The 11,184-nt window shown below is 42.1% G+C and overlaps 1 protein-coding gene across 1 annotated transcript; it reads right to left on the bottom strand.

Moving 5' to 3' along the window:
- Nucleotides 1-1,894: 1,894 nt before the first annotated feature.
- Nucleotides 1,895-3,650, bottom strand: LOC127568571 (dynein light chain Tctex-type protein 2B). Its single transcript, XM_052012483.1, has one exon. The coding sequence runs from the start codon at nt 3,625-3,627 to the stop codon at nt 3,022-3,024; it is 606 nt and encodes a 201-aa protein (XP_051868443.1). The 5' UTR covers nt 3,628-3,650; the 3' UTR covers nt 1,895-3,021.
- Between the last annotated feature and the right edge of the window lie 7,534 nt (nt 3,651-11,184).

The raw sequence follows: 11,184 nt of genomic DNA, 5'->3' as shown, positions 1-11,184 counted from the left end.
TAAAGAGACGACCAACTGGCCCAGCTCCCGGGGACCTAGAATTGACATTAGAACCAGCGTTTTGCTTATTGAATGCTGATCACCAATTTCGTTTTTATTGTGTAATGTGTTACGCTATTCAATCTTTCCTCAAACCCAGAGTTTAGTCGTATTTAAGCACCAATACATCACCTGACTGTCCTTTCGAAATTGATGGTGTTCCACTCCATGGGTGAGTATGAAAAACAAATACCGTAATTCTTAGTGTGAAGGCGTAGCTAGCAAGGTCAGGATTGTATCCCCATTCCTGATGTCCTTAAGAAGGTGATAGTGGACCTTTTCTTCACTTGCTGTGGTTCACCCTTTACTTAGCTCCCACAGTTTTTGAGCAAAAAATATCAAATTCTGTGATGGTGACACAAGAGACTGCAGATACCCTCCCATTTCCACCCCCAACAAATTAATATTCAGCTCAGCAGCCGCTGACCAGTTACTTCGCCGTGCACATTTTGAACCGATAAACTAACTTCCAAATCACTAGCTGATAAGATATTTGTGTGTGTGGCTAATGGCCAAGAATATAATCAGATACCACCGTGGTTCCCTTCATGGAAGAGTAATTTAATGTCTGCAACATGAGGAAGTAAGGGAAACGGAATAGGGACAAATTGAAGGATTATTTAGCAATGTTTTATTTACAGAACTTAATAACATAGTTCGGTTGTTTCAAACAGTAAGTAGCTTGAGCAGAGAGGCCAGATTTAACCCTAAATTTATCCGATTTAACTCATTTTAGCTACCTGATACCTTACTATAGGATTCGGTGCAAGGAAGGAGTTAGAACATAGAATAGTACAGCAGACAACAGGCCCTTCGGCCCACAATGTTGTGCCGACAATAGCTAATCCCTCCTACCTACAGAATGCACAGATCCCTCTAATTTCCTCTCAGTCATGTGCCCATCCAAGCCCCTCTTAAAAGCCCCCAATGAATTTGCTTCTACCACCCTACCAGGCAACGCATTCCAGGCACCCACCACTCTGAGTAAAAAAAACTTACCCCTCACGTCTGTTCTGAACCCACCCCCTTTTACCTTAAATACATGCCCTTATTCGCTTTTGTCCAACGAACCCTACGAATGCTCTGTAACATTACTCACTAATGTGTAAAATTTTTCCCCATTATATATTAAAGTGCTTATATCTTGGAAGTCAATTCTGTAGTTAACCAAACGCCAGTTTTACAGCAATTGGCCTTATAATGAGCGTTTCTTTAAATAATTCCGTTAAAAAATAACAATGTCAATCATAGAGTCATAGGTGCATACAGTGCAGAACCATGAACAACTCGTTCATGTTTACCAAGATGCCTAATCAAGCTAGTCCCATGTGCCCATGTCTCTCTAAACCTTTTCTATCCATGTACTTGTCAATAGCGCAATATATGCACTGTTTGAAAGAAGTAGGATACTAAGAGGTTGGGTTAGGAAGACCCAACATTAAATATTTTGTCGTTTCTTTCAACATGCGTTGTGTCTGGTGGAAGGACAGAAAACAGCAACTGGTAAACAAGATAAAGTGAAATAAAACTGAACGTTAAATACGGGTACATAATACTCAATTAAGAAAAACAAAATCATCGCCTAATGAGCTTTTAATTTGAGAATTCTCACCCGAGAGCATTACAAAATCGCTTCAAGACAAAGCAACATTAACTTATCAAATTTAAAAGCTTAGAAATTTCATGTGTCACAAAGCGACTGCGGAGAACATCTTTGCCCATGAAACTGCGAGTGGTGTCTACTGTCCCTGCGCAAGTTGTCGGGCGTGAGATTCTGGGCAACAGCTACTGTTCTGAGCAACAGCTTTCCTCTGGGCAAAAGCCCGTTTGGAGTTGGGGGGGGGGGGCTGTGGAGTTGGGCAGATCTGAAGAGGAAAATGTAAATAGCAAATCAAATAGCGACGGCCTTTGCAAGTTTTCTTCAAGGAAGCATGTACTCACGCGATTCACGTGGACATTTAAAAATACATGTATCGTGCTGGTATTCAAAAGTGGACTTGTTTACTGAACATTTTGTTTTTTTTGTGTGCAGAAATCTTGAATTTATGAGAGACTGAAATATTGAGATGAATTAAACTCTTAAATGCGAAAGATGAACATTTAAATTGCAGAAATAATAAACGTCAAACGCAACGGTGGTTTCTTTTTGGGTCCCAGCTGAACTTCTACATAGTACTGTTGAAAGTATCCCGACTGGTTGCATCATGGTCTGGTACAGCAATTCAAATGTGCAGGAATGCAAGAAGCTGCAGAGAATAGTGGAGTCTGCCCAATACATCAGAGGCACATCCCTCCCCACTATCCGCAGTATCTACAGGAGGCGCTGCCTCAAAAAGGCGACATCCATCATCAAAGGTCCCCACCATCCAGGCCATGCCATCTTCTCACAGCTATCATCGGGCAGAAGGTACAGAAGCCTGAAGTCCCACAGCACCAGGCTCAAGAACAGCAACTGCCCTTCAACCATTGGGTTCTTGAACCAACCGGCAAAACCCTAATCACCACTACCGTTTAGCAACACTATGACCACTCTGATCACTTTGCACTAAAATGAACTTTGTTTTTCTTTTGTTCTAATTGTGTTATTTTTCTTGTAAGAATTGTATACAATTTGTTTAATTTATGTTTTTCTTGTGAATGCTGCTAAGATGCTATGTGTCTGTGATACTGCTGCAAGTAAGTTTTTCATTGCACCTGTGCATATGATAATAAACTTGACTTTGATAACACCCTGGTTGCAGACAGCTTCGCTCTTTCTAAGGCAATCCCTCTGTGTCTATTCAATAGCCAGTCTCCTGCTGATGGCTTTATGTGCTTATAGGCGGCCATAGGAAAGTCGAATAAATGAGTCCATCAAACGCCGCAGGTCTGAGAAAATCTCCGGTTGGAACTGTAACCCCTTTTTGCCCCCAGTTTTCGGATGGTAAAACTTTCCTCTAACTTTTCAACAGAGTTCATAGATCGATCAGAGTTTGTGGAATATTATTCGTGGTACAAAGCAAACACCAGGCAGAGAGCGAAGAGTGAATCGTTTTGGAAGCAAAATTCTGCATACGTGTCGACGGTTGGACTCCAGACGGCTCTGCTGGAACACGAGAGACCGGAGGCTCTGGTCGCCCCCAGCACCAGGTAGCACACGATCTTGTACCTCTCGTAACCCAAGGCTTTCACCGCCTTCTTCACACACTCGGCCAGTTCCACGGCTGCCAGTGCCGAGCTCCGGGGCTCGTACTTGGCACCGTTCAGCCTGCTCTCCAGCACCGTGCGAATGGCAGCCCGGGCTTCCCCCGCTGAGAAGGTCCTGGCCGGCCGGGGCTCATAGATGTTCTCAGTGGGTCTGTCCAGCCTGGTACTGCCGGTGCCGGGCTTCGAGAACTGGCTCTGCACCATCCTGCGGTCCTTCTCTCGCCTTTTCTCCTTCTCCTTTCTGACCGGGAGTCTGGTTTGCTGCCGTTGGATCTCGCCGCCTGCAGGAGCCGAACCCCATCCCTTGGAGATCTGAGCGCTCCGGATCTTCGGCAGACAGGCTCCCTGGAAACTCTTGCAGTTCTTCAGTCTTTCGGGCTCGCTGAAGCTGCGGCTTCCCATTGCGGCCGCCGCGGTGATACGGAGTGATACTGGGCAGTGCGCGAACTGAGTCGATGCAAGTTCATGGCGCAGTGCATACTTATAGGAGGGATGGGGGTTAACCCTTTGCAAATCTCCAGAGACCCAACCTGGGCAATTGTGCGATCGACCTTCGCGGAGGTTCCTGGGATAGCCGGGACTTCAGTCAGGGAGGATGAATATTTGGATTCAGTCTATAGTTAGAGAGCACATCTTATAGGAATTGATCGGGCGCAGCCTGAGAACGGCGAAGTATTTCTTTTCAATAGCCCGACCCGCCGCTCACTCAGTGTACAGTCCAGATGATGGTGCGTTGGTTTGACATTCCCTCTCCAGTGCTTGAGCCCCAAAATGTTCCCATTTGCCCGCAGAGAGGGGTAAACACAGCCCAGTCCATCACCGGCTCGTCACTTCCTTCCATCCATCCAGTCCACCTTCACAGTGCGTTGTATCAGGAAGGGCAACAGTTGGTCAAGGGTGCCTATCACCCACGGCCATTCCTTTTTCTCTCTTCTGGGAGAAGAGACAGGAGCTTGAAAGCCTGGACGACGGAGACTCAAGAACAGCTTCTTTCCCACTGCTCTCAGACTTCTGAACCAATCACCCCTTCCACATCCCCTTCCCGGTGGTGCTGCCGAGTTCTCAAACCCTTAATTCTACCTCTTACGTTAGTATCACTTTAGCTTTTCTTTTAGCACCACCTCAGCTTGCACTGCGATACTTTCATGATTGTTGTTTTGCGCACAACACTGTTTATTGTTGTAGTTATCATTACCACATATACAATTCACTATGGGAGCTTCACGGGAGCAAGAGATTTCATTGCGCGCCAGTGCATACGAGAATAAACTAATCTGTATCTGAAAACCTGGTTAACTCCTCTCAAACTAGTATAGAGCTAGCCTGCAAACACTTGTAGGTCTCTATTCTACTAATAGTGTTGTTATACACCGACAATGACCAAAGCTTTCCCCTCAAAATGAAAACTGAAGCCATTTGACCGGGCTGCATCGATTAAGTAATATCAGGGCAAATGGAGATACTCATGTAAAGTCCGTTCCTCATCCTATAAGGTATGCATGGCTCCTTGTCAACCCGTCCAGATAATTATTTTAAACTCCCTCACGTAGTCCTCGACTGCTGCCAGGTTGTAAAAGTTCCCCAGTCACCTTAATCCATGTGGAGTCCTGATTTCCAGTATTGACCCCTGCAGCACAGGCCGTGTGGTTTGCATGCCCAAACCCAGACTCCCACACCAGACACTAATTTGAACGATGATACAAAGTGATTTCCAGGTGGACGGAGGAGAGATTCAAAACTGTTCTCAAAGCCTCTTTGGAAAAGGTCAACATGCCCAGCGAGTCGTGGGAACCCTGGTCCACGACCGCTGACAGTACAAGAGGAACGCTTGAACATACAGTCCAGAAACACACAGAACCAGTGTCAACAGTGCACGGGTCGCAACAACTCCAACCTACCCACCCATCCCTTCCAGCACCTCCTGCCCATCTGTGGCACAGGCCAACAGTCCCACACTAGCTTCATCAGTCACCTCCCAGCCCACAGAACTCGAGTGGAAGCAAGCCACCTTTGTTCCCAAGGGACTACCCGAGTAGAAGGTGGTCCCTTGTGACCATGACTGAACCCAACCATATCCTCGCCTGAATACCACACATGCATCCAGTAAGCATGATCTCATTTGATGTCATTTGCAGCAACCTTGCATCTAAATGTGCAATCGTTTCAAGTATATATGGTTCAACTATAGATTGAACAATGTATCAGTTGCCTTTATTTAACCAGTAAATTGTTGGTGGATTTATCAATAGGAGGACTCTGTACAGAATCTGCTCTTTAACCACCCTTAGTAACAATTGATGGACGGATGTTGAATACAACTTACACTGATAAATCTCCATGCTCAATTTAATAATATGCATATAAAACAATTTAATAATATGCATCTTACTTTATCGGGAGAAATTTCAGCAACCAGGGAGAGGGAATTGCTAATTCTCTGTTACTTACAATAGGCCGAGAGCTTTCTGATATATTGGTATGTTTCAGTGCAATTTATCAGATTGAGCTTGTCAAATGTATTTGCAAAATAGCACGTGATTGACTCTGCACAAGGGTTCGCAATACTAAACCAAACGCCATGGAATTTGTGTTGGGGGGGGGGGGGGAATAATTTGAACTCAAAGTGATGGCTGAGAAAAAAAGTCTTAATTTAGACACTCACTGCTCCCAGGCCTGCGTGTCAGTCAAAGCCGTCACATTTGTTGAACTTGCTTCATTTGAATTTTTTGGGCTACTTTTTCCAGGTCCATTCAACAGACCTCAAGACCTATGGACCCGAGATTAATGTTAATTTAAGTTTATCTGAATTTATATTTATCTTAATTTATGTTTGTAATGTACTGTGCTGCTGCAAAAAGCTAATTTTCAATGCATTTATACACAGGGTATAAGTGCATTGAAAATTAGCTTTTTGCAGCAGCAGGGTATAAGTGCCTATGACAATGAAATCTATTTATTATCAGACTTTATATTTACAAGTGGCTACATATAATACAGGGAATTTTACTAATCAAGCACTTTTGGAAAAAATTCTTTTGACACAGCTAGGAGATAGTTTAACTATCAGAGGCACATATCTGTTGTAATTTTCTTGAACTTTTTTTTGGTTATGTTATTTTGGTAGCAAAAGAAAGTTATAGAAACCAGCCATCTGCCATGGGATGCTTTGTCTGGCTCTTTAAAAGAGCAGGTGTGTCTTGCCTTATGTCCCCATATTTTGTTCACAACTCGACAAGCTCTTCACCTTGCCCAATTTCATTTAGAACAACTTCCACTAATTCTTCAGGAGGAACACTGCTAATCCTGATAACTCTCAATGTACACAAGATCCCCCGCCAGAGCTCTTCCCAATGGCTTGGTCCATATTGTGATCATTTAAATTGACCAATCCACAAGTGTGGACTAAATCCTCAACTACGCAAGTTGAATTTGTTTTAACATCCACCTCCATTTAAAAAAAAATCAAGTCTACAAACCTTAATAAATGGAAACTTGCTTGTCAGGCAATTTTAAAGTAACTCACGTGATTGCAACATATGTTTTAAGTAAGAAACTCATTCAGCCTGCTGCAACCAAAATGGAAAGCAGCAGCATTAACCAAGAGTGAAGAGAGACCAAAAGTTGCTTTGGGAAGGGCTGATTTTAGCAGATCTTGCAGATCACTAGTATTGGCACATCTAAGCACATCTAAATTTGGTTTGCAGTTGGTGGCAAGAAAGCCATGACTGGGAAACTCAATGCCATTAATAAACAGGTATCGTACTTGAACAGTGGTCATTCACACACATTGTCTGAAAAATAAATAAAACAGCTTAGGACAAGGCGAGTGCAATAAAATGGCATTTCCACACAACTCCTCAGTATAAATGTTTATACAGTTCCTTGCAACTCAGCAGAAGATGCTGTCTGCCACAGTGAACACTGTGATACAAACTAAGAATACAAGATGCTGGCAACATTCAGAAGTCATTTGGTATATTTAGAAAGTGGACAAATTGACAATTGGGTGTAGTGCCTTTTTTAGACTGGTATTTGTCAAAAACATGACTTGAGTATTAACACTTACTATTTAACAGTGTCGCCAGAACATTAGTAACGATCCACTGTATTAGATACTTCAATCAGCAATGGAAGCACGGATTACCAGTACAATTTCCTAGACCGCCACAAAAAATGTGTTAGTTTGCCAGTTTTCTTCTTGTTGTATTCTAGATCTGAAAGTGAATAAAGGTCAGCAGAGGAACCCAGGATTATGTTAATTTTTCCATCACATGCCCAAAATGTAAACACTATTAGAGAACAGCCAGCACCACGTTAATAATTTTGTAATTAGGCCTAAATGAAGTATTTTGATTTATCTTGGTTTACCTTTTCTTTTTTAAATTTATTACCAGGACTCAAAGAACTTCTCTGTTACTTATTCGTTCTTTGGAGAGATAAGGTGTTTACAACATTTGCTTCCCTGGTTAAATAATTTATTATTCAGTCTAAGGCCCCAACTGCACATTATTTTCTGCACAGTCAGATCTTACAAAAAGCAAATTAGGAGCAGGAATCAGCCACTTGGCCCCTCAAGCCTGCTCCACCATTCAATAAGATCATGGCTGATCTGGTTCTAACCTTGTCTCTTCATTCCCCCCTAATCCTGATGACTTCTCACTCCCTACCTTAAAAATATTCAAAGTCTCTGCTTCCATTGCCCTTACACAAAGAGTTCCAAAAAGACATGGTACTCAGAAAAAATTGCTACTTCCATGGGTAACCCTGTCATTTTTAAAAGGGATGCCAATTTTAGATAGCCCACAAATGGAAACATTTTCTCCACATCCACCCTTTTGACCTTGCATGATTGCTGGCATGGAGTTATGCTACAGAAGCTTATCCTTGTGTTGGAAATAAGAGGTCATCTGGAATGTGGGTGAATCTTAAAAGTGCTCACCTTGCTAATCATTGTTGTATGAAGGAAATTCGTAGCATTGGCCCTGTGCTGGGGTTTCATTGGGAAGAAAAATGATTAATATTCTGATGCAGATGTGTGCAAGGTACACATCTAAAATTTAGGACATGTGACCAAGTTATACCTGGTAAACATAAGTTGCATGGAAACTTGAGCTGCAGTATTTTATAGCACTTCCAAATTAGAACATTCAAACACACTCACACAAATCTGCTAACATTTCCAATGATAAAATTTCAGCCCATCATTCAATAATCAAGATAAAACATGCACTGTGATCAGTCCAATTTTTAAAAGAGCAGAGTGACACCATACTGAGCAGCTCTTCAAAATGAAAACTTGCCAGCATTCAGATAACAATAACCTCTTACTATTTGTGATCTTCTATCGGAACATTAGCAAGGGTAAACCATTCAGTTAGATCTTGGCTGATTTGCATTGCAAATACACATCTGCCTGTGCTAAATATCAGTAGATACCCTGGCCAAACATCTTAAAAGCTTCAATCAGCATCCAGAGCTTGTTGCAAATGTCCCAGATTTCTATTACGCTGTTGGAAAACTTTGTAATTTCTCTGCTGAATGGTCTAGTTTTAATTTCAAGATTACACAACAAAGTTAGCATGCAGCTACTCCAAGGAAAATTAAATGTTGTCCTTTATTACATGGCCATTGGAGTACAATAGTGTGGAAATCTTACTACACCTCTACAAGGCTTTGATATAATCACACGTGATGTACTGCATAAAGTTTAGGTCCTCTTATTTAAAAAGAAATATGGTTGGATTGGATGCAGTTCGGGGAAGGTTGCCTGTGTTGACTCATGAGATGATGGGTCTGTTCAGAGCAAAATTTGAGATTATACTCAATGGATTTTGAAAAAAAAAGATCATATAGAAACATGTACGATTCCAAAAGGGCTTGACATGGTAGATGCTGAGAGGATGTTCCCTCATGGAGAGATCCAGAATTTGAGGAGTGGGCAGGGCACAGGCTGAATATCAGAATGAGGGAGCCCCCATTTCGGATGGAGATTTCTTCTGTAGGTGTTATGAATCTTTGGAATTCTCCAAGCCAGAGAACCATGAAGGGCTGGTATTTAATATATTCAAGGTTGGAGTAACATTTGATGGAAAGGATACCAGGGTTATGGGGAATAGTCACGAAAGTGAAACTGAGTCCAAGATAAGATTATCCATAATCTTACTGAATGCCAGAGCAGACCTGAAGGGGTGTATGTCCTACACCTGTTCATAATATTTTTATTTGGCACCTTGTTCTAAGCTGCCCATTAGAATACAGTTTAGCAGTATTTACCATATCTAATCCTTTTAGCAAGATCATTTCATTCTGGTCACCGTCTTCTCCCATTCTTTAATAGTCAAGTGAATAATGTTACCTGTCCTTTACATTTTAAGCATATTTCCACCCTTTGTCCTCCAAATCCTTGAGGCAAAGGCAAATATTCTATTAGCCAGTTCTGATGAAAGACTATCAGCCTGAAATGTTAACCCTCACTACTGTCTGTGATGTATATAAATGACCTGGATGAAAATATAGAGATGGGTGGGTTAGTAACTTTGCAGATGATACGAAGATTGGTGGTGTTGTGGATAGCATAGAAGACTGGCAAAGGATATAGCGGAATATAGACCAGTTGCAGATATGGGCAGAGAAATGGCAGATGGAGTTCAACCCGGCCAAATATGAAGTGTTGCACCTTGGGAGATCAAATGTAAAGAGACAGTTCACTGTTAATGGCAAGACCCTTAACAGTGTTGATGAGCAGAGGGATCTTGGGGTCCAAGTTCATAGCCCCCTAAACGTGGCTAGGCAGGTTGATAGGGTGGTAAAGGCGGCATATGGCATGCTTGCCTTCATTAGTCGAGACATTGAGTTCAAGAGTCAGGAAGTTATGCTGCAGCTTTATGAAACTCTGGTTAGGTCGCATCTGGAGTATTGCATTCAGTTCTGGTGGCTCCATTATAGGAAGGATATGGAGGCTTTGGAGAGAGTGCAGAAGAGGTTTACCAGGATGCTGCCTGGATTAGAGGGCATGTGCCACAAGGAGAGGTTGGACAAACTTGTGTTGTTTTCTCTGGAGCGCCAGAGGCTGAGGGGAAGCCTGATAGAGGTTTATAAGATTATGAGAGGCATATATAGAGTAGACAGCAGTATCTTTTTCCCAGGGTTAAAATGTCTAATACCACAGGTATTTAAGGTGAGAGGGGGCAAGTTCAAAGGAGATGTACGGGGCAAGTTATTGTTTTACACAGAGAGTGGTGGGTGCCTGGAATGTGCTGCCTGGGGTGTTGGTGGAAGCAAATACTATAGGGGCATTCAAGGCGCTCTTAGATAGGCACATGAATGTGAGAGAAATTTAAGGATATGGATACATAGGCAGAAGGAATTAGTTTATTTGGGCATTTGATTACTAATTTAATTAGATTGGTACAACATTGTGGGCTGAAGGGCCTGTTTCGTGCTGTACTGTCCTATGTTCTACTTCAAAGGTAATTCCAGAATTTGGATAATGTAAATATCCACAGGTCATTCTGTCTGTAAGCTGACAGTGATAATTTTGGGTTTGTGGACGTTGCATCAAATTAAGTATTTAGTTGCAGAATCCATAGCCCACTGGCTAAACATAAACCATAGCACTTAAACATGTACATCTATTGTTCAGCTGAAATGATGCACAATTTAAAGGTATTTAGTTACCTTTTATACTGTGAGACAGGAGACAGAGCAAAACAAATTACTGACATGCTTTTAAACCAACATGTAAACATGCTGTGCACGAGCTATAACTCATCCAAACCTCTGTGAAATGTGGAAGGTTAGTTATACCAGAAGCCCCAGCGGAAAGAAATCAAAATTCTTAACTATGAGCTCCCTTTCCAAACAAAGATGAGCATTAACAGTAAGTATTCTTGAATGCTTGTTCTTCTAGTCTTGTGCAAACAAAATGCTACAAATGAAAACAGTGATAGATGAAAAAAC

This window comes from Pristis pectinata, chromosome 3 (genome assembly GCF_009764475.1).
Source record: "Pristis pectinata isolate sPriPec2 chromosome 3, sPriPec2.1.pri, whole genome shotgun sequence".
Classification (NCBI taxonomy): domain Eukaryota; kingdom Metazoa; phylum Chordata; class Chondrichthyes; order Rhinopristiformes; family Pristidae; genus Pristis; species Pristis pectinata.
Note: the sequence above shows the minus strand (reverse complement) of the source record. Positions and strands in the feature narration are given on the sequence as shown.

Excerpts from the sequence above, each read along its gene's own strand:
- LOC127568571 (XM_052012483.1), bottom strand. The coding sequence starts at position 3,627 with ATGGGAAGCCGCAGCTTCAGCGAGCCCGAAAGACTGAAGAACTGCAAG.